Source organism: Triturus cristatus, chromosome 2_2 (genome assembly GCF_964204655.1).
Source record: "Triturus cristatus chromosome 2_2, aTriCri1.1, whole genome shotgun sequence".
Lineage (NCBI taxonomy): Eukaryota > Metazoa > Chordata > Amphibia > Caudata > Salamandridae > Triturus > Triturus cristatus.
The window spans coordinates 227,565,374-227,588,908 of record NC_140582.1 but is presented as its reverse complement, the minus strand read 5'-3'; the positions used below and the strand labels follow the sequence as shown (position 1 = coordinate 227,588,908).

General features: G+C 55.3%; 1 protein-coding gene across 2 annotated transcripts in view; it reads right to left on the bottom strand.

Annotated features, from left to right (window-relative positions):
• The window catches only part of ECPAS (Ecm29 proteasome adaptor and scaffold), an 819,497-nt gene that overhangs the window by 76,369 nt on the left and 719,593 nt on the right, over positions 1 to 23,535 (bottom strand). For both annotated transcript variants that reach the window (XM_085641278.1, XM_085641277.1), the window contains exon 47: positions 11,804 to 11,892. In XM_085641278.1, the coding sequence (XP_085497404.1) occupies positions 11,804 to 11,892 (89 nt within the window). The remainder of the gene's footprint in view (positions 1 to 11,803; positions 11,893 to 23,535) is intronic.

The following is a 23,535-nucleotide window of genomic DNA, read 5'->3' as shown; positions in this document are numbered from 1 at the left end:
AGGACAGGCAGTGGTCTCGACCTCTGAGTGCGCAGGCACTCACCCCATGAGGCCAGAACACTGTCTGGTGGTAGCAGGATGGCTTACGCCAGTCGGTAACCACACTAAGGGTTGGTAGATTTCAGGGAACCCCCCTATAAGGGGTCCTCTGTGTACAATTTTGAATAAATCTGACACTGGAATCAGTGCAGATTTATTATGCTGAGATGTTCGGTACCAAACACCCCATACTTCAGTGAAGCCATCATGGAGCTGAGGAACTTGTAATGACGAGTGTCCAGCCGAAGTACTTACTATGGCTTCCTGGTCACTTACAATATCCATGGAAATTGCAGGGGCGTATCTGCTCATGCAGATATGTCCTCACAGTAGAGATAGTGCACCCTGCCTTGGTGCTAAGGCCTGCTAGAGGGGTGTCTAACCTATATTCCATGCAGTGTCTGTGGGCATGCCACACAGGAATATCGACTCTATAGTTTTGTCTGGAGCAAGGCACGCAGTCTGCAATGGCAGAGTGCAGGGCCTTGGTGAGGGGACACTAGGGTGGCACAATTTGTGCTGCTACCCTTGGGGTCCCTCTTCAGTGCCAATGCCCTAGGTACCAGGGGTGGGACTTACAAGGTGTACTGAAGTGGTGCCAATTAGGAAACAAAAAGTACAGTTTAGGGAAGGAGCTCTGGCACAGGAGGCGTGGTTGGCAGGAACCCTGTGCATGTCCAGTCGAAATTACATCATTTTCCAGGCAAATAATGGGGGCTAACCATGTCCAAAAGAGGCCCTTTACTACAGCCTCAGAAATTCAGGTTGTGCTGAAACCAGCTGCGGGATCTGCTCTGATGTCGGCCGACTTCGGGAGAGGGACTGAGAAAGGTGGCATCCCTCTGTACCTGCTAAGGCGAATGTGAGTGGTGCGAGAGAGTGTAATCCAGCTTTGATTTCTTTTGTACTTACCTGAGGACTTGGACCATGATGAAGACCGGCGCCTGGAGCAGCTCCATCGACTCCTGGATCGGGGTCGCGATCATACCTTGGACATGGAACATGACTTGAAGAACAAGTTACTAACCTTCGGTAACGATGTATCTGTAAGAAACATTAGTTAGTTAGATTCCTCACCTTAGAATATCCCCAGGCGTCAGACTGGATCCGGAAGATTTTTCGTCAGCAATACCCCTTGCGCGTCGCTAGGCGTCGTCTGCGGCTCCGCGTCCGTCGTCGGCGTCGTGCGCCGGGATGACGTCGTCGGAGTACTTAGACGCCGCCCTCGCGCGCTGACGTCAGTTCTTGTACATAGCCTTCCGCGCCAGGAACGCAGAGCCATGCAAAGACCGACACTGGTGCCAAAAATAAAATCTAGGGGCCTGAAAGGACAACCTTAACCCTAGATGTCAGTTCGCAGAACGGGGAGGATGGGTGGGTCGGTGAGGAATCTAACTAACTAATGTTTCTTACAGATACATCGTTACCGAAGGTTAGTAACTTGTTCAATTGAAAGAAACACGTTAGTTAGATTCCTCACCTTAGAATAGATACCCAAGCAATACCATCCCCGGTGGTGGGTCTGCGAACCAAGATCACACCAGAAAGTCCTGGAGGACAGAACGGCCAAAGAAGCCATCCCTCCGGACTTGGCTGTCAAGGCAATAATGCCTGGCAAACGTGTGTAGCGAAGCCCACGTCGCCGCCTGACAGATGTCCTGCAAAGGGACTCCCCGTCCCAAGGCAGTAGTAGCCGCCGTGGCCCGAGTAGAATGGGCGCGCAGCCCAACAGGAGGGTCCTTTTTAGCCAAGGAATAGCAGATTTTTATACACAAAACGACCCACCGAGAGATGGTTCGTTTGTGCACAGCTTTCCCCTTCTTAGCGCCCACGTACCCAACAAAAAGCTGGTCGTCCACCCGGAACTGTTTTGTGCGGTCCAGATAAAAGGAGAGCGCACGTTTTGGGTCCAGACGGTGGAGCCTCTCTTCCTCTTTGGAAGGATGCGGAGGCGGAAAGAAGGTGGGCAAGGTGACAGACCTCCCAAGGTGAAATGGAGTCACCACTTTAGGAAGAAAGGAGGGACGAGGCCGAAGGACAACCTTGTCCGGATGAACAGATAGAAAAGGAGGCTTTGAAGATAAAGCCTGGAGCTCACTCACCCGTCTAGCCGAGGTGATGGCTACCAGAAAAGCAGTCTTTAGAGTTAGAAGACGAAGAGGGCAATTGTGAAGAGGCTCGAAGGGAGCGCACATCAGGAATGTCAAAACCAGATTCAAGTCCCACTGAGGCATTACAAAAGGGACAGGAGGGAACGTGTGTGTAATGCCTTTGAGAAAGCGTGTAACCACAGGGGACTTGAAAAGAGAAGGCTGATCAGGAAGCCGCAAGAAGGCGGAGATGGCAGCAAGATTACCTTTCAGGGTGCCCAGGGCAGAGCCCTGCCGGGCCAGAGAAAGAAGTAAGAGGAGAACCTCAGAAAGAGGGGCGGAAAGGGGATCCACAGCCTTTGCTGTGCACCATGCCACAAATTTGTTCCACCGGCAGGCGTATACCGACTTTGTGGAGGGACGCCTGGCTGCCAGAATGATATCACAGACTTCAGGAGGCAAGTCAAATGGCATCAACTGCCGCCGCTCAATCTCCACGCATGGAGGTGGAGGCTGGACAGGTTCGGGTGGAGGACCGTCCCCTGCTGCTGCGACAGAAGATCCTCCCGAAGGGGCAGACGTATCGGGGGATCGGTCAACAGACTGAGTAGCTCGGGATACCAGTATCTTCGTGCCCAATCCGGAACCACCAAGATGACTTGGGCCCGGTCGCGCCTGATCTTCTTCAGCACTCTGGGCAGAAGTGGTATAGGCGGAAAGGCGTACAACAGACCGCAACTCCACTCGTGACGAAAAGCGTCGCCGAGCGAGTGCCGCCTTGGAAATTCCAACGCGCAGAACTGCTGACATTGCGCGTTCTCTTCGGTGGCGAATAGATCTAACCAAGGCTCTCCCCACTGCTGAAAGAGGCCTTGCACCACTTCGGAGTTCAGACGCCATTCGTGATCCATCATGCACCGGCGGCTGAGTTCGTCTGCTCTGGCGTTCAGAGAGCCCGCCAGATGTTGAACCACCAGGGTGACGCCCTGGTGTTCCAGCCATGTCCAGAGGCGCAGAGCCTCCTGACAAAGGGTCCACGACCCCACCCCGCCCTGTTTGTTGCAGTACCACATGGCGGTGGTGTTGTCCGTGAACACCTGCACGACACTTCCCCTGACAGAGGGAAGGAAGGCTTTCAGTGCAAGCCGGATCGCTCTCAACTCCAACAGGTTGATGTGGAGACGAGACTCCGCCGGAGACCAGAGGCCTCTGATCTCCGCCTCTCCCATATGGCCACCCCATCCCAGGAGGGACGCATCCGTCACTACGACATGCTCCGGTTGGGGAAGGGAGAGGCTCTTGCCCTTGACCCACTCGCGGTCCGTGAGCCACCACTGCAACTGCTGTGCAGTACCCTCCGAGATCAAGACATGGTCGGACAGGTTGCCGTGATGCTGGGCCCACTGAAACTTCAGGTCCCACTGCAGAGCCCGCATGCGCCGCCTGGCGTGATGCACTAGTAGGATGCAGGAGGCCATCAGCCCCAGAAGCCGCAACACTAGCCTGACCGAAACCCGGGATAGAGGCCGAAAGATGGGAATCAGGGCCTGTATATCCCGGACCCGCTGTTCCGGTGGATGGACCCGGAACTGCGCCGAATCGAGAACCGCTCCGATGAAGAGGAGCTTCTGAGAGGGACTCAAGTGTGACTTCGGCACGTTGATGGAAAACCCCAGCAAATGCAGGAGATCCGCCGTAGTCTGGAGGTGGGAGACGACTGCCTGGGGCGAGCCCGCCTTCAACAACCAGTCGTCGAGATAGGGGAAGACTGGGACCCCTGATCTGCGCAGATGAGCTGCGACCACCGCCATCACTTTCGTGAACACCCGAGGGGCACTGGTGAGGCCGAAGGGGAGCACGGTAAACTGAAAGTGCTCTTGGCCCACCGTGAACCGCAGGTAACGCCGGTGGGCCGGCAGGACGGGGATATGGAAATATGCGTCCTGCAAGTCCAACGCAACCATCCAGTCTCCAGGGTCTAGGGCAGCTAAAACCTGAGCCAACGTTAGCATCTTGAACCTTTCCTTTCGGAGGAAGGCATTGACGTTCCGGAGGTCCAAGATAGGGCGCAGGCCCCCCTTGCCCTTCTTGGGAACCAGAAAGTAGTGGGAATAACAACCACGACCTACTTCTGGACTCGGAACGCGCTCGACGGCCCCCTTGGCCAAGAGAGCCGAAACTTCCTCGCGGAGAAGATCCAAATGATCCCCCGAGATACGGTGGTGCTGCGGTGGCATGGCTGGAGGGGTCGTCTCGAAGGGGAGGGAGTAGCCCCTTCGGACGATTTGCAGCACCCACCTGTCCGATGTTATGGACCACCAGTGGAGCAGGTGATGGCGAACTCTGCCGCCCACTGGCGTGGTATGGGCCTGAAAGCTCGGACTAGGAAGGCTTTGAGGCGGATGCTGCCGGGGTGGATGTGGGCTGACCACGTCGGCCTCCATTTCCGCCACGGCGGAAGCCACGTCCGCGACCGCGCGCAGGTTGGGTCTGCGGCTGGTGGCTTTGCGGACGTGAGGAGGCGCCCCTTCCTTGGCCACGAAAGGGGCGAAAAGCGGAGGTGTGCGCCCGCGGAGCCGAGAGGCCCAAGGACTTGGCCGTAGCCCGGGAGTCCTTAAAGCGGTTCAGCGCACTGTCCGCCTTCTCACCAAACAGGCGAGTGCCATCAAAGGGCATGTCCATGAGGGTGTTCTGGACATCCCCGGAAAATGACGTGGACCGCATCCAGGCGTGGCGGCGGAGCGCCACCGTGGTGGAAATCGCCCGACCTAGCGAGTCCGTGGTGTCAAGCCCACATCTTATGGCGTGCCGTGCTGCATCCCTCCCATCGGCCAAAGCCTGGGTAAGACGCGTCCGGACCTCCTCCGGACACAGGGGCAGCACGTCCTCCACCGTATCCCACAGGGAATGGGAATAACGGTCCAAGAGACAGGCGGTATTTAAGGACCGCAGGCCCAAACTAAGGGACGAGAACAGTTTCTTGCCAAACTGCTCGAGTCTCTTGGAATCCCGGTCCGGCGGAGCGGTCGGGAAGGAGGATTGGGAAGTAGAGGCCTGGATAACCAGACTCTCGGGGGTGGGGTGTTGGGACAGGAAACTGGGGTCGCCCGGAGCAGGGCGGTGGCGCCTGGCAACGTTCCTATCCACAGGAGGAACTGTGGAGGGCTTGGACCAGGTGCCCTGCAGAACGTCAGTGAGGGCCTCGTTGAACGGCAGCAGAGGCTCAGTGGAGCTTGCTGAGGTTTGAAGCACCTCAGTGAGGATGTTGGTCCTCACAGCCACGGCAGGCAACTCGAGCCCAAGGGCCTCAGCCGCCTTGCGCAGCACCACAGAAAATGCTGCACCCTCCTCCGAAGCCACGGTCGGAGGAGAAGTGAATCCAGCGTCTGGCGAGGTGTCCAGCCCGCTGGCCTCCCCCAGTTCATCTGCCCAGTCCTGAGAAAGCTGTGACTGAACAGCCAGAGGGTCCTCGAACCCCTCCCAGTCGCCCCCTTCTTCCGATTCCTGATAAACAGGAGGAATGATCGGAACCGGACTGTAGAGATGGTAGGACTCAAGCGGCGTCGGATGCGGCGTCGGCGGACGCCGTGCCGGCGTCGGGTCCGGATGAGGGCTAAACCGGGGCGTCGGCGTCACAGGCGTCGGTGGCGCCGGTGACGGCGTCGGTGGTTCAGGCGTCGGCGCCGGTGGAGGAGTGACAAGGTCAACCGGCGTCGACTGGGGCCCAGGCAAGGGCCCCGCGGGGACCTGCGGCGTCGAGACCGGAGTCGTCGACGGCGCCGGGGCCGGAGCCGCCGGCACGCGAGGTCGCCCAGTCGAGTCCGCGGGGCCCGAAGGCGCGCCAGCGGGCGTCGACGGCGGGGCCAGGCTCCTCATGGCCGAGAGGAAGGCACTGATCTCCGCCGGCGCCGCGTCAGCCCCAGGGACCGGAAGGTATGGGGGCGGACGCGGCACCTGCGGCTCCGCCGGAGCCGCGGGGGTGGAACCACTTGGACCCTCGGCCGAGTCGCGCGACCGGCGAGGGGAGTCCGAAGAGCGATGTCGCCGCTTGGACTTCTTAGAGTGTTTGGACTTACCCGACGACTTGGAGCCCGACGATCGATGGTGGCGTCGGCTAGGGCTCCGCGAGCGATCCTTGGACCTCCTCCTGGACCGGGATCGCGCACGACGCGGAGCCGAGTGGCGAAGCTCGAGAAGCTTGCGGGACCGCTCCCGCCTAGCCTTCGAAGTCAGGGCCTGACAGTCGTTGCACGACTCCGCGTCGTGGTCGAGGCCTAAGCAGTAGAGGCACCGGCGGTGGTGATCGGTCACCGACATCAGTCGATGACAATCTTCGCAAGCCTTGAACCCAGGCATCCTACCGGCACCAGATGTCGACAGACAAGGATCAAAAATGATCAAAAAGATTTAGTCAAAAAAGACTAAAAGGGGTAGCTCTCCCGGATCTGCGCTTACTGGCGCGGAAAAAAGAAGAACTGACGTCAGCGCGCGAGGGCGGCGTCTAAGTACTCCGACGACGTCATCCCGGCGCACGACGCCGACGACGGACGCGGAGCCGCAGACGACGCCTAGCGACGCGCAAGGGGTATTGCTGACGAAAAATCTTCCGGATCCAGTCTGACGCCTGGGGATATTCTAAGGTGAGGAATCTAACTAACGTGTTTCTTTCAGATACAGTCCTTGCGAGGAGTCTTCATATGCTTGTTGATGTAATGTTTTGCCTTGCGTTTCCTGATGGCCTTCAGGTTCGACGTGCTGTCGCCGCAGGCTTTGGGGTCGTGCCTTGACCCTCGGCACAACAGGCATACCTGATGGGGATCCATCACAAGCAAAAGGAACAATTGATGGATGGAATGCTGAACAATGCAAACATTCACACCCAGTCACAAAGATCTGGGTTTAATCCATCATTCTTTTGCTCACCACGCCACCCCAGTTTGGACCCAGCCACATGCAAATTAATCTTGACCCTGTTCCTCATGGGAACATTCTAGTCCGAACTGCAATGCCAGGTCCTCACTGGATAGGAAACAAGCATCCTGGGACCGCTTTCAGGGCATCACCCCATATCAGCCAGGCTAGCTTGAATCCAGGGATGCAGTGAGCATGGGACCCACGTCTGGGCATACCTTCCCACTTAGAGTGGTAAAAGGAATAATTGATGGAAGGAATGCTGAACAATGCAAACATTCACCCCCATCACAGGCATTTGCTTGTGACAGACCCTAGGCCTAGAGGGCTTAAAACCTGTCGTTTTTTGGGAGTTACATCTGGAGTGGAACGACGTTAGTGCGGAGTCGGACAGTGCCACTTTACGGTGCACAGAGGTACTGGTGAAAACTTTACAGATCCAGTGTGAGGCCTGGGGAAAATTCAAAAGCTGAGGATTCTGCAGCTAGAAGTCTCTATCAGAAATTCAATTTACACCATAATAAAGATTGGAAAATTCAAGATTTGATGGATTACATAAATTGACCACATCTAAAAAAACTCTCAGTAAGCATGGCGTAATAGGCGAACTATGCTTTCATTTTGACACTAAATTCATGTTTTACTATTCACAGAGATTGAACACTGAGCAGTAGATACACTAGATTGCTGGTATGGTGACTTTTGAAAGATAGACTGACTAGTTCTGTGCTATGCTGCACCACTCAATAACTAGTGAAGAGTGCAGCATGCGATGATGTGAGAAAGTGGCTCTGTATATACTGTTCCCTAATAGGTACAGGGTGTACAGAGTCCCCAGTCCCCCAGAGGCTGATAGAGGTCAAAGTTAGGTATGACCTTACTCTCAAAAGTGGTAGCTTGGTCGAGCAGTAAGGCAGTACCAGAGGACAGTGTAAAGCATTTATTGTACACACTCAGTCAGCAAATGGTTTCACACACTCAATAACTGAACTCTAGGCCAATGATTTATATATATAAAATATATGCTTGTTTTATTTTTAGAACCACAAAGGGGATAAAAATATACTTTCTCAGAATGAGAGGTTGCATATAAATACTTTTTGTCTTAAGCAATGCATTTTTGTAAACAGTCACAGTTGGTTGCAATAAACAATCCTATTTCCTAAACATCACAATGCATTGAGCTCAATGGTACATTCAGGTTATTTGTAATAAATTACTTTTCAGATTACTTTTGGAATTCCAGGTCTGGCTCCTAGAACCAGCCTTGGGTCAGTATTCAGAATCAAGTGATGAAAGTCGACTTAGTAACTGTAATGATTTTTAAATAATATTTAGCTATTTCAAAAGTTAGCACTTAGAAAATATTTCAAAGAAAACATTCAATGGATCTCAATGGCAAGAAATTCACATTGCAGGTAGAGTACTTTATCGTTACTTTAGTAATCCAGGACTGGGTGCCTAGGCCCAGGACTGGGGTCCTTATCAAAAACAGGTAAGTAATTTCGTTTGCAGAAATGGTACGATTTTAAAAGAATATTTCAAATTTGTAAACATAGACACTTAGAAGAAATTTCACAGAAAAGCAGACAATGGTTTCCTATGGGAGAAAAATGAGTTAGAGGTAAGTATAGTTGTGAGTACTTTTCAGGGTCAGGGCTGGGCACCAAGATCCAGCACTGGGAGCTCACCCAGGAACAGGTGAGTAAATTCGTTTTTGTCACTTGGCTGATTTTTGGTGAATTTTTACAGTTTTGAAAAGTTCACACTTAGAAGATTTTTGAAGAAAAAAGCCAGTCAATGTTACCCTATGAGGAAAATGAAGTTAGCGGTTTAAGGGTAAGTACTCGACTGGCAGAGTTGAAATTCCGGGCATAGACTCAGGGGTCCCCCAGTGTCAGGTAGGTACAGTTGGTTCACCCTCAGCGGTTTCAGGACGGCCGGGTGCAGAGTGAGTTAGGCCCAATGTTATCCTATGAGGGATAGGGGGGGCCTTGGTTGGTGGCTGCTGTCTGGCAAGCCACGCGTCTGTGGGAGCTGGGCTCCTGGTCACTTACTCAGGGCAAGTGGGGAAGTAAGTTAGTGTAGAGAGTGCACTGCCAGGGCCACTCGGGCGGCTGGGTGCAGGGTGCTTTTGAGCCTTCGGGCGCTCAATGGAAATCAATGGGAATGTTCCGGTTTGGAAAAAGGCTGCAGGCTCGGGGACGAGGATGTTTCCGGTGCCACCACCACTTCGAGAGGTAAGTGGGGTAGTTGTAGGTTAGGTGGGTACCCCGGGATTGGGCACAGGGGGCCGCAGGGCGCCGGGGTGCCTTTTGACGTCGGGAATCTTACCCTCTGGTTGGTCGCGGCTGGGGTGGCACTCGGTTCTGAGGCTGCAGGCTTCGTCCAGGATGTCGAGGGGGGTCCTTGGGTGCCGGACTCGGGGGTCACAGTCGCCGTGGGGTCGTCCTCAGGGTCTTTGTCCACTCCGGCACTGGCCAGGCTTGGCTGGTGCAGAGTGTGTTGGGTCCGCGGTTCCGGGCTGCTGCCAGGAGTTAGGAATAGGTTTCTCGAGTAGAGCCTCTACTCATGGGAGTCCCAGGGAATCAGAGGTCAAAGGTAGCCAGGTCCTCCGGGGTTTTTGAGGTTGCTGGCCACAAGAGATGCCGAGCAGGAGCAGGTTCGAGGGTCGACAGGCCGGTAGGGCTGGGGCCAAAGCAGTTGGTGTCTTCCTCTTTTTAGCAGCTGCAGGGCAGGTCTTTTTTCTTCTTGCTCTTCTTGTAGGTTTCTATCTGGAATCTGGGGAAGGAAGGTTCAGGGGGCCCCTAAATACTAGATTTAGGGGCGTTACAGGTAGGTGAAGGCCAGGGACCAATGGGTCCTTGTCCTGGGGTGGGTACACCCCCTATCCTGCCTCTCTCCTGTGGGAGGGGGGCAGTAGCCTAATCCTGATAGGGTAGGGCCTCCCATCTTCAAGATGGCGAGAGCCCGGAGATGTGCTTCACCTCGCCTCCCCCACCTGAGGGGTGGGGTGGGCAGGCTGGCACATCCCCTGTCCTTGTATGGGGTTTCCGGCCAAGCTTCCCGCCAGAGTGGGGGGTTGCAGTGGCCTGGGGAAACTCCAACTGGCGGCATGCGTTTGAAGCTTCCCTTTGCTCATCCTGGGGGAGGAGATTTCTCACCTCACCCAGGATGTGCATTGTTGCAGGCCCGGGAGAGCAGGGGCTCTCCCACCCAGGGGTCCAGCAACGTGTCTGCTGTGTGGCAGCCTGGGCAGCCTCAGAGCAGACGTGGATTGTAGCTGTAAGGGGGCATCTCTAAGATGCCCTCTGGGGTGCTTAGTACATTAAATCCCACACTGGCATCAGTGTGTGTTTAATGTGCTGAGAAGTTTGATACCAAACTTCCCAGTCTTCAGTGTTGCCATCATGGTGCTGTGGAGCTCGTGTTTGACGAGCTCTCAGCACCATGTACTTGTAAATGGCAGCACTGTGCTTACAGTGCCCATGAATGGACCTGGGTACTGTAGGGGCACAGGGCTCCTGCTCCTGTGCCCACACCATAGGCATAAGGCACCCAGCCAGAGGGGTGGCTGACATATGCCTTGGCAGTGTAGGAGATGGGCATGGCACACAGAGATGTGTGCCATGTCGACTCTGTTTTGTCCTGCACCCAGACACTCAGCCTGCAAAGGCAGTGTGTGTGTGTAAGGGTACAGGGCCTCTAAGGGTGGCACAATGAGTGCTGCAGCCCTTAGAGGCCTTCCCTGGTCACAAGGCCCTGGGTACCTAGGGTACCATTTACTAGGGGCTGACATGTGGCCAGGGTTTGCCAATTGGGAGTTTGTATTTTAGGGAAGGAACACAGGTCCTGGGCACCTGATTGGCAGGAGCCCAGGGCACAACAAGGAAAAGTGCATCAGCTATTAGGCAAAAAAAGGGGGGGGGGGGTTACTGCAACAGAAACCCACTTTCTCACAGATGATAACTAGTAAACGTACTGAATGAGCCAACTGAAACTTCTTTGAGCCAGAGTGGAAGTAAGGGGGTCCTCACACACACACAAACACTTCATCAAAGATCAGTTTTCAACCAGTGAAGGGAACATATGATCAGAACATCCATCATGATAACTCTACAATCAGCTGTATTTGGAGTTATTTTCTGAATTTTTTCAAGCCTACCACACAACATCTTAGTTATGTCCAAAAGGTGAATATTGAAGAAGTCTAGACAATCTGACTAGAGCCTCTACTAATGCGGCTAGCTCGTTTTCTTTCAAGAAAGGCACAAATTTGCTAATTGATCAATGTGATAATGATAGTTGATGTGTATCTGCTTAACTTGGTTCCATGCTTTATGCCTGATAAAGCACTACTCTTCTTTTCTTCTTTGGCTAGATTGGCATGGTTATGGGACAGCTTTGTCTACATTTAATGGCAAACATATTTTGCCCGTCACTTTATAAATGTATAAAGAGTTTAGAATTTCACAGTTGTTTCATATATTCACGGACAGGCACTGATGTTGAATCCTATGTAACAATCCCCTAAATTGGGCATCAATTTGAGGTAGACATTAAATCTATCAAGTATACAAACTTTTGTACACATGAGTTTATTAATAAGTGCACCGAAACACAGATGCTTTGGCATACAATGGAATATACTTATTCTTCCGAGAGGCCATGTGGACCTTCAACCCATAGAATAATTTATCAAGTTAGACAAAAAGGAAAAAGTGACTTTTAAACATATAGGCTTGAGGGAAAAACCTACTTACCTAGAGAATGTGCAAGTGCTGGGCTTGCTTCCAACAGAATTTCTGTCAATGCACCAGTGTCTGAGTGTTCTTTTTCTAAAAGCATTAATCTGAAAATCGGAGAAAAAGGTCAGAACTTTTCAAAATATAAATGCTCAGAGCATATGGATGCGTTATTTGCAGGTACTGGGTAGATTTAGCAGGGGACGTTCAAACATGCACTCTTTAAGATTTGTATCTTTTGTACCTTGTATCCTTTTAGCAGAGTAAAAGGAGGGTAATTTACCCAAAACCCCAGTGGAAGTACTAGCAATACACTTTTTAGCATTTAGAAAGAACAAGTTACTTACCTAATGTTTTTTCCGATGGCTACAATAGCTCCTGGAGATTCCTTCTTACCAGACAGATCTGGATTTTTCAGCTTTAACAGGCACTGTGAGACATTAGAAGTGGTATAGGCGGAAAGGCGTACAACAGACCGCAGTTCCACTCGAGACGAAAAGCGGGACAGAGGGAAGGAATGCCTTCAGTGCAAGCCGGATCGACCGCAGCTCCAGAAGGTTGATATGGAGCCGGGACTCAGCCGGACACCAGAGGCCTCTGATCTCCGCCTCTCCCATGTGCCCCCCCCCAATCCAGGAGGGACGCATCCGTCACTACTGAGTGCTCCGGTTGGGGAAGGGATCTGCCATTTACCCAATCGCGATTCGTGAGCCACCAATGCAATTGCCGTGCAGTGCCCTCCGAGATCTGGGCTTGATCGGACAGGTTGCCCTGATGCTGCGCCCACTGGAACTTCAGGTCCCACTGCAGAGCCTGCATATGCCATCTGGCAGGTGGCACCAGCAGGATGCAGGAGGACATCAGGCCCAGAAGCCAGAGGGTCATCCTGACAAACCCGGGATAGAGGCTGAAAGAGCGGAATCATAGCCTGAATATCCCGGACTCTCTGTTCGGGAGGATAAACCCAAAACAGCGTCGAATCCAGAACCACTCTGATGTAGGGGAGCTGAGAGGGACTCGGGTGCAACTTCGGCACATTGATGGAGAACCCCAGCAGATGCAGGAGGTCGGCCGTAGTCTGGAGGTGGGAGACAACTGCCTGGGGCGAACCCGCCTTCAACAGCCTGTCATCGAGGTAGGGGAAGACTGACACGCCTGACACGCGAAGATGAGCTGCAACCACCGCCATCACCTTCGTGAACACCCGAGGGGTGCTGGTAAGGCCGAAGGTGAGCACGGCAAACTGAAAATGTTCCTGGCTTACCGTGAACCGCAGGTAATGCCGGTGGGCCGGCAGGACGGGAACGTCAAAATAACCGTCCTGCAAGTCCAACGCTACTGTAGGAGAGTAGGGTCTGCTTTCTATGTTCACCCCCACTTTTTGCTTTTGCTTTACTGGTTTTCGACTTAGATGTGGCTGTGGGCCTGCTAATCAGACCCACAGCCCTGCTGTTCTCTCTCTAAATTAATACTATGTACTTTAGGTGCATAACCCATTTGGATAGGATCACCTTATTGGCCCCTGTACAGTGTACCCTAGGTACCCAGGGCATAGGTGTACCCTAGGCCTACCAGGGGCTGCAGCATGTATTATGCCACCCCTGGCCTGGCCTTCCATTCTGACACAACTGGCTGATCACTCAGCTGGGGCAAGGTCGTGTAATCACCCCTTGCTTAGGTGTAGTATTCCTATACCTAACTTACATATAGACACATGTGTACCTATCAGTCACTCCTATGGCAGGCCTTAACAATCCTGGAGGCAGAGTGCTTGGTAACATGTGAGATGGTGCTCTAGCATGAGCTGAGCCTGTCTGCAGCTTTCGGAACTAAGTCCTTACAGCTGTTCTATGATATAGCCTACCATATACTCTTAAAGTGCCTTATAATCTTAAACGGTTATGGTAACTATGGTTTGGCTTTATCAAAACATGTCGTGTAAGGTGTCTAACACTTTGGAATAATACCCCCATACCATTTCTGGTGATGAGGATATTATTCCTCCCTTCTAGAGGGAAAGACATGTTAAAATCATACTTCAACTGTTAGCCTCTGACCAAAGCCTCAGCATCACAAAATGGATGCTGCTGCCACGACACAAGTCTGACCTCCTGCAGCTGGGAGTGATCCCAGCCAGGGAGGCCTGGACAATAGGTTTCCTGCTTGGGGAGGTGCTAGCACCTCCCCAGACAGCCTTTAGTGTATTGGGGCACGGTGGGCTGAAAGGAATGAGACATGCCTGGGGCACACAAGGTGTTCCTTGCATAGTCCAGTTCAAACCGGCGCTGGGGCACTCCAGCCCCAGCTCTGGCGCGAAACTGGACAAAGGGAAGTGGGTGTAACCACCCCCTCCCAGGTCCCACCCATAAGGCGTGACCTAGCAGGTATCCCAGCCCCCCAGATTAGTATTAGAGTGGGAGTTGGGCCTCAAGACTTTAGATTATCCTGAACCTGCAAAACTGAACAGAAACTCTGGACCTTCGACATTCGACGAAAGAAGAAGACTGAAGAATCTCCCTTGTAGCCAAGGAGTGGCTACCCTGTGCAAACAGGCACCATCAAGAGACTACCATTTGCTTTGCCCACGTTCTACGAGGAACCGACTGCAGAGCCCGACCAGAGCCTTGACTTCCAGACTTCTCCGACCCTGATCCACATCCACAGCAAAGCTGAGATCCGTGGAGGCGACGAGCGACGTGGGACCGGCTACCTGGGAAAAGTGGCTAGTAACTTAAAGCGCAGCTTCTGAGGTACCCTCGAAGTTGTGCACCGGGGATTGAGAAGCCCCAACCCCAAGCACCATCTGCACCGAAGATCAGCCCCCCACACTCCACGAGTCCTGCGTGGGGCCCTTCTGCATTTTCCTGCTTGCCGCGTCTGTCCGGTTGCTTGCCCGCTGGCTAGTGGCCTCTGTGACGACGCACCCTGAAATCTTCTGCGCTGGTTTGGCTCCTCCAGACTGGCTCCTGCTTCTCTGCAAAGAAGCACCCCAGACCTTCCTGGTCTGCACCAGAAGCAAGTCCTTCGTGGGTTCCGCTTGCCAAGGCTTGGTGAGTCCTAGTCCAACTTCGACGCCGCCGACAGCAAGAGCCTTCGTGGGACAGCTCGCCTCCTGGTCCTGGTCGTCCGACGCTTCCTGGTCCTCCTGGCTGCAGCGACAAGCTTCACCTTCACCTGCAATCTTCACGACATCGCCTGGTTCCTTCCTGGTTCCACGTGGTCACTGGCTAGTGACCTTGACTCTGTCCCTTCTGCTTGCAGGTTTCTTCTCTTCTTGATCCCAGCCTTGGGATCCACCGGACACTCTTCACTGACTGCCTGTCAGCATCTTTCTTCAGGCATCCATAGGAGTCGACGACGAAAACGACGCATCTTCACCCCTATGCACCCGCAGCCTGTGGGCTAGGTAACTTGGGTACTCCGGTGCTCATCAGGATAGTGACTATCCTAGTGTCTAGTTTTCAAGTCTCAACTTCCTAGCTACTCCGGAAGTGTCCTAAATCTACCGTTTTCTAAACTGTACTATTGCTATTGACTTTTACGCATTACGCGTGAGTGTTTCCACTCTGCACACAAATCCCGTGGGCCTCCCACTTCCTAACTAAAGCTAGTGTAGTGTAGCCCCAGCGATTCCCTAGGCCTAGGCCTATTCTATTTCCGTGACAGTGGTCCTTATACCACTTACTTAGTATATGGTTTGCGTGGCCCCTAGGGCCTAACTGTATTACTTACCTGTGTGACTTAATGTATGCTTAAATAAGACTGTGTTGTACTTACCTCTAATCTCATAAAGAGTGCTGAGGGTTTGACTAGAATAAATACACTTTATTTTATATATATATCTGTTGTGGTGTCCTTTCATTTGGTATTCAAGGGATTATATATGGTATCACAGCTGGCTTCACATGCCATTCAGAGTTTAGCCTAAGACTGCTCTTGTCCATGCTACCACTAGGATAGCTGGTCTAGAAGGTTGACTTTACAACCAATCACCATAAGGGTATTTGGACTGATATAAGGTGTACACTAGAACTAGTGACATCATACATCAAGCCAACTTCTCACAGCTACCATCCAGTCTCGAGGGCAGACAGGACCTGAGCCAAAGTCAGCATCTTGAACTTCTCCTTCCGGAGGAAGAGATTGACGTCCCGGAGGTCCAAGATGGGGCGCAGGTCCCCCTTGTCCTTTTTGGGGACCAGAAAGTAGTGAGAATAGCAACCACACCCCACTTCCTGATCGGGAACGTACTCAACGGCCCCCTTGGCCTGACGGAGAAGCGCCAAATGATCCCCCGACATGCGGTGGTACCGAGGTGGCATGGCTGGAGGGGAGGACAGAAAGGGGAGCGAGTAACCTTTTCTGCAGCACCCACTTGTCTGACGTAATCTCGCCCCCGTGGTGGAGGTGAACCCTTCCACCCACTGACGTGGGGTGCCCCCTGAAGCTCGGATTAGGACGCTTTTGAGGCGGAAGCAGCGGGGGTGGAAGTGGAGTGCCCCGCACGCTGGTTACCAGACCCGCCCCTGCAGAACCCACGTCCGCGGCCTCGCTGGGTTTGCACAGGCTTGCTGGAAGAGCGCGCCTGGGCACCCCTTCCCTGGCCACAAAAGGAACGAAACCCCGTCGTGGCAGGGTTTTTCGAGGAAAGACCCAAAGACTTGGCCGTGGCACGAGAGTCTTTAAAGCGATCCAGGGCATTGTCAGCCTTATCACCAAAAAGGCGGGAGCCATCGAAGGGCATGTCCATGAGCGATCTCTGGACATCGGGTGAGAAGCCAATGGAACGTAACCAGGCGTGGCGCCGCAACGCCACCGTTGTGGAAATCGCCCTGCCCAATGAAGCAGCAGTGTCCAAACCACACCTTATGGCAAACTTCGCCACATCCTTGCCCTCCGAAATTGCTTGGGAAAGGCCAGTCTGGACCTCCTCGGAGTACTGAGGCAGAACCTCCGCCACCGAATCGCACACTGCGTGGGAGTACCAGCCCAATAAGCAGGCGGTATTAACCAACCTCAACCCCCAAACTGGCTGAGGAGAACAACCTCTTGCCATATTGGTCCAGCCTCTTAGAGTCCTTATCCGGCTGAGCCGAGGGAAAGGCACTCTGCGATGTCAAGGCCTAAAATGACCAGGCTCTCAAGCGTCGGGTGAGTGGTCAAGAAGGCAGGATCACCATGCGCCGGGGGATGACGCCTAACGACGTTCTTATCCACCGGTGCCCCCGAGGCCAGCCGCAACCAAGTACCCAAGAGGACTTCGGTAAGGGCCTCATTGAAAGGGAGCAGCGGCTCCGACGACCTAGATGCCGTCTGGAGCACCTCCGTAAGAGGCTGGTCTTAAGGGCCTCCGTAGGGAGGTCGAGGTGGAGAGTCTCCGCGGCTCGACGCAGCACCATAGTGTAGGAAGCGCCCTCCTCCATAGTAGGCGGAGGCGAGGCAAACCCCGGGTCAGAAGACACATCAAGTTCACCCGCATCTTGAAGTCATCCACCCAATCCTGCTCGGAGTCACACTGCCGCGCAAGGGGGTCCTCGGGTCCGTCCCAGTCCTCATCTGGCTCTGGGGTAGAAGGAGCCAGTCGAGGCGGCAGGGCCGGAGAGGGGTCCAGCGGCGCCAGGAGCGGTGCCGCCGGGACTGAACTGGAGCCCCATCCCAATGAGGATCCCAGGTCGTAACGAAATGGTCCGAGAACCGAGGCAGGGGCGGGATAAACGGCACCCAGTGCGGCGCCTGTGGCGGCACTGGGGCCGGAGAACAAGTTACTTACCTTCGGTAACGATGTATCTGTAAGAAACATTAGTTAGATTCCTCACCTTAGAATATCCCCAGGCGTCAGACTGGATCCGGAAGATTTTTCGTCAGCAATACCCCTTGCGCGTCGCTAGGCGTCGTCTGCGGCTCCGCGTCCGTCGTCGGCGTCGGAATGACGTCGGAGTACTTAGACGCCGCCCTCGCGCGCTGACGTCAGTTCTTGTACATAGCTTTCCGCGCCAGGAACGCAGAGCCATGCAAAGACCGACACTGGTGCCAAAAATGAAATCTAGGGGCCTGAAAAGGACAACCTTAACCCTAGATGTCAGTTCGCAGAACGGGGAGGATGGGTGGGTCGGTGAGGAATCTAACTAACTAATGTTTCTTACAGATACATAGTTACCGAAGGTAAGTAACTTGTTCATCTGAAAGAAACACGTTAGTTAGATTCCTCACCTTAGAATAGATACCCAAGCAATACCATCCCCGGTGGTGGGTCTGCGAACCAAGATCACACCAGAAAGTCCTGGAGGACAGAACGGCCAAAGAAGCCATCCCTCCGGACTTGGCTGTCAAGGCAATCATGCCTGGCAAACGTGTGTAACGATGCCCACGTCGCCGCCTGACAGATGTCCTGCAAAGGGACTCCCCGTCCCAAAGCAGTAGTAGCCGCTGTGGCCCGAGTAGAATGGGCGCGCAGCCCAACAGGAGGGTCCTTTTTTGCCAAAGAATAGCAAATTTTGATACACAAAACGACCCACCGAGAGATGGTCCGTTTGTGCACAGCTTTCCCCTTCTTAGCGCCCACGTACCCAACAAAAAGCTGGTCGTCCACCCGGAACTGTTTTGTGCGGTCCAGATAAAAGGAGAGCGCACGTTTTGGGTCCAGACGGTGGAGCCTCTCTTCCTCTTTGGAAGGATGCGGAGGCGGAAAGAAGGTGGGCAAGGTGACAGACTGCCCAAGATGAAATGGAGTCACCACTTTCGGAAGAAAGGAGGGACGAGGCCGAAGGACAACCTTGTCCGGATGAACAGACAGAAAAGGAGGCTTTGAAGATAAAGCCTGGAGCTCACTCACCCGTCTAGCCGAGGTGATGGCTACCAGAAAAGCCGTCTTAAGAGTCAGAAGACGAAGAGGACAAATGTGAAGAGGCTCGAAGGGAGCGCACATCAGGAAGGTCAAGACCAGATTCAAGTCCCACTGAGGCATTACAAAAGGGACAGGAGGGAACGTGTGAGTAATGCCTTTCAGAAAGCGTGTAACCACAGGGGACTTGAAAAGAGAAGGCTGATCAGGAAGCCGCAAGAAGGCGGAGATGGCAGCAAGATAACCTTTCAGGGTGCCCAGGGCAGAGCCCTGCCGGGCCAGAGAAAGAAGAAAAAGAAGAACCTCAGAAAGAGGGTCGGAAAGGGGATCCACAGCCTTTGCTGTGCACCATGCCACAAATTTGTTCCACCGGCAGGCGTATACAGTCTTTGTGGAGGGACGCCTGGCTGCCAGAATGATATCACAGACTTCAGGAGGCAAGTCGAATGGCATCAACTGCCGCCGCTCAATCTCCACGCATGGAGGTGGAGGCTGGACAGGTTCGGGTGGAGGACCGTCCCCTGCTGCTGCGACAGAAGATCCTCCCGAAGGGGCAGACGTATCGGGGGATCGGTCAACATACTGAGTAGCTCGGGATACCAGTACCTTCGTGCCCAATCCGGAGCCACCAAGATGACTTGGGCCCGGTCGTGCCTGATCTTCTTCAGCACTCTGGGCAGAAGTGGTATAGGCGGAAAGGCGTACAACAGACCGCAACTCCACTCGTGACGAAAAGCGTCGCCGAGCGAGTGCCGCCTTGGAAATTCCAACGCGCAGAACTGCTGACATTGCGCGTTCTCTTCGGTGGCGAATAGATCTAACCAAGGCTCTCCCCACTGCAGAAAGAGACCTTGCGCCACTTCGGAGTTCAGACGCCATTCGTGATCCATCATGCACCGGCGGCTGAGTTCGTCCGCTCTGGCGTTCAGAGAGCCCGCCAGATGTTGAACCACTAGGGTGACGCCCTGGTGTTCCAGCCACGTCCAGAGGCGCAGAGCCTCCTGACAAAGGGTCCACGACCCCACCCCGCCCTGTTTGTTGCAATACCACATGACGGTGGTGTTGTCCGTGAACACCTGCACAACACTGCCCCTGACAGAGGGAAGGAAGGCTTTCAGTGCAAGTCGGATCGCTCTCAACTCCAACAGGTTGATGTGGAGACTAGACTCCGCCGGAGACCAGAGGCCTCTGATCTCCGCCTCTCCCATATGGCCACCCCAGCCCAGGAGGGACGCATCCGTCACTACGACATGCTCCGGTTGGGGAAGGGAGAGGCTCCTGCCCATGACCCAATCGCGGTCCGTGAGCCACCACTGCAACTGTTGTGCAGTGCCCTCCGAGATCAAGACATGGTCGGACAGGTTGCCGTGATGCTGGGCCCACTGAAACTTCAGGTCCCACTGCAGAGCCCGCATGCGCCGCCTGGCGTGATGCACTAGTAGGATGCAGGAGGCCATCAGCCCCAGAAGCCGCAACACAAGCCTGACCGAAACCCAGGATAGAGGCCGAAATATGGGAATCAGGGCCTGTATATCCCGGACCCGCTGTTCCGGTGGATAGACCCGGAACTGCGCCGAATCGAGAACTGCTCCGATGAATAGGAGCTTTTGAGAGGGACTCAGGTGTGACTTCGGCACGTTGATGGAAAATCCCAGCAAATGCAGGAGATCCGCCGTAGTCTGGAGGTGGGAGACGACTGCCTGGGGCGAGCCCGCCTTCAACAACCAGTCGTCGAGATAGGGGAAGACTGGAACCCCTGATCTGCGCAGATGAGCTGCGACCATCGCCATCACTTTCGTGAACACCCGAGGGGCACTGGTGAGGCCGAAGGGGAGCACGGTAAACTGAAAATGCTCGTGGCCCACCGTGAACCGCAGGTAACGCCGGTGGGCCGGCAGGACGGGGATATGGAAATATGCGTCCTGCAAGTCCAACGCTACCATCCAGTCTCCGGGGTCTAGGGCAGCTAGAACCTGAGCCAAGGTTAACATCTTGAACCTTTCCTTTCGGAGGAAGGCATTGACGTTCCGGAGGTCCAAGATGGGGCGTAGGCCCCCTTTGCCATTCTTGGGAACCAGAAAGTAGTGGGAATAACAACCACGACCTACTTCTGGACTCGGAACGCGCTCGACGGCCCCCTTGGCCAAGAGGGCCGAAACTTCCTCGCGGAGAAGATTCAAATGATCCCCCGAGATACGGTGGTGCTGCGGTGGCATGGCTGGAGGGGTCGTCTCGAAGGGGAGGGAGTAGCCCCTTCGGACGATTTGCAGCACCCACCTGTCCGATGTAATGGACCGCCAGTGGAGCAGGTGATGGCGAACTCTGCCGCCCACTGGCGTGGAATGGGCCTGAAAGCTCGGACTAGGAAGGCTTTGAGGCGGATGCTGCCGGGGTGGATGTGGGCTGACCACGTCGTCCTCCAGATCCGCCACGGCGGAAACCACGTCCGCGACCGCGCCCAGGTTGGTTCTGCGGCTGGTGGCTGGGCGGACGTGAGGAGGCGCCCCTTCCTTGGCCACGAAAGGGGCGAAAAGCGGAGGTGTGCGCCCGCGGAGCCGAGAGGCCCAAGGACTTGGCCGTAGCCCGGGAGTCCTTAAAGCGGTTCAGCGCACTGTCCGCCTTCTCACCAAACAGGCGAGTGCCATCAAAGGGCATGTCCATGAGGGTGTTCTGGACATCCCCGGAAAATGACGTGGACCGCATCCAGGCGTGGCGACGGAGTGCCACCGTGGTGGAAATCGCCCGACCCAGCGAGTCCGTGGTGTCAAGCCCACATCGTATGGCGTGCCGCGCTGCATCCCTCCCATCGGCCAAAGCCTGGGTAAGACGTGTCCGGACCTCCTCCGGACACAGGGGCAGCACGTCCTCCACCGTATCCCACAGAGAATGGGAATAACGGTCCAAGAGACAGGCGGTGTTTAAAGACCGCAGGCCCAAACTAAGGGACGAGAACAGTTTCTTGCCAAACTGCTCGAGTCTCTTGGAATCCCGGTCCGGCGGAGCGGTCGGGAAGGAGGATTGGGAGGTAGAGGCCTGGATAACCAGACTCTCGGGGGTGGGGTGTTGGGACAGGAAACTGGGGTCGCCCGGAGCAGGGCGGTGGCGCCTGGCAACGTTCCTATCCACAGGAGGAACTGTGGAGGGCTTGGACCAGGTGCCCTGCAGAACGTCAGTGAGGGCCTCATTGAACGGCAGCAGAGGCTCAGTGGAGCTTGCTGCGGTTTGAAGCACCTCAGTGAGGATGTTAGTCCTCACAGCCACGGCAGGCAGCTCGAGCCCAAGGGCTGCGGCCGCCTTGCGCAGCACCACAGAAAATGCTGCACCCTCCTCCGAAGCCACAGTCGGAGGAGAAGTGAATCCAGTGTCTGGCGATGTATCAAGACCACTGGCCTCCCCCAGTTCATCTGCCCAGTCCTGTGAAAGCTGCGACTGAACAGCCATAGGGTCCTCAAACCCCTCCCAGTCGCCCCCGTTGTCCGATTCCTGATAAACAGGAGGAATGATCAGAGCCGGACTGTAAAGATGAAGGGTCTCAAGCGGCGCCGGACGCGGCGTCGGTCGACGCCGTTGCGGCGCCGGGTCCGGAATAGGGCTAAACTGGGGTTGGACGCCGTCCGGAGTCGGCACCAACGGCGGCGGCGTCGGCGGCACCGGAGGTGTAGGCGTCTGCGCTGGCGGCGCCGGTGTCGGTGGTTCATGCGCCGGCGCCGGTGGAGGAGTGGTTAGGTCAACCGGCGTCGACGGGGGCCCAGGCATGGGCCCCGCGGGGACCTGCGGCGTCGAGACCGGAGTCGTCGACGGCGCCGGGGCCGAAGCCGCCGGCAGGCAAGGTCGCCCAGTCGAGTCCGCGGGGCCCGAAGGCGCGCCAGCGGGCGTCGACGGCGGGGGCAGGCTCCTCATGGCCGAGAGGAAGGCACTGACCTCCGCCGGCGTCGCGTTAGTCCCAGGGACCGGAGGGTATGGGGACGGGCGCGGCGCCTGCGGCGCCGCCGGAGCCGCGGGGGTGGAACCACTTGGACCCTCGGCCGAGTCGCGCGACCGGCGAGGGGAGTCCGAAGAGCGATGTCGCCGCTTGGACTTCTTAGAGCGTTTGGACTTACCCGACGACTTGGAGCCCGACGATCGATGGTGGCGTCGGCTAGGGCTCCGCGAGCGATCCTTGGACCTCCTCCTGGACCGGGATCGCGCACGACGCGGAGCCGAGTGGCGAAGCTCGAAAAGCTTGCGGGACCGCTCCCGCCGAGCCTTCGAAGTCAGGGCCTGGCAATCGGAGCACGACTCCGCGTCGTGGTCGGGGCCTAAACAGTAGAGGCACCGGCGGTGGTGGTCGGTCACCGACATCAGTCGATGGCAATCCTCGCAAGCCTTGAACCCAGGCATCCTACCGGCACCAGATGTCGACAGACAAGGATCAAAAGTGATCAAAAAAGATTTAGTCAAAAAAGACTAAAAGGGGTAGCTCTCCCGGATCTGCGCTTACTGGCGCGGAAAAAAGAAGAACTGACGTCAGCGCGCGAGGGCGGCGCCTAAGTACTCCGACGACGTCATTCCGGCGCACGACGCCGACGACGGACGCGGAGCCGCAGACGACGCCTAGCGACGCGCAAGGGGTATTGCTGACGAAAAATCTTCCGGATCCAGTCTGACGCCTGGGGATATTCTAAGGTGAGGAATCTAACTAACGTGTTTCTTTCAGATGCCAAGGGCAGCGCCGGGGCCAGAGCCAGCGGCGTTGCATCTTGTGGCGCCGGGGACGGAGCCGCGGGTGCTGGATCCAGTGGCTCCGGGGCTGGCGCCGGAGGCAGTGTCAACGGGTCAACAGGATCTGGACTCGGGGTTGGTGGGGCCCGCAGGTGCACCAGCGGGATCCCGAGGCCTAAACAGGCAGTCCAAGGCAGCAAGAAACTCT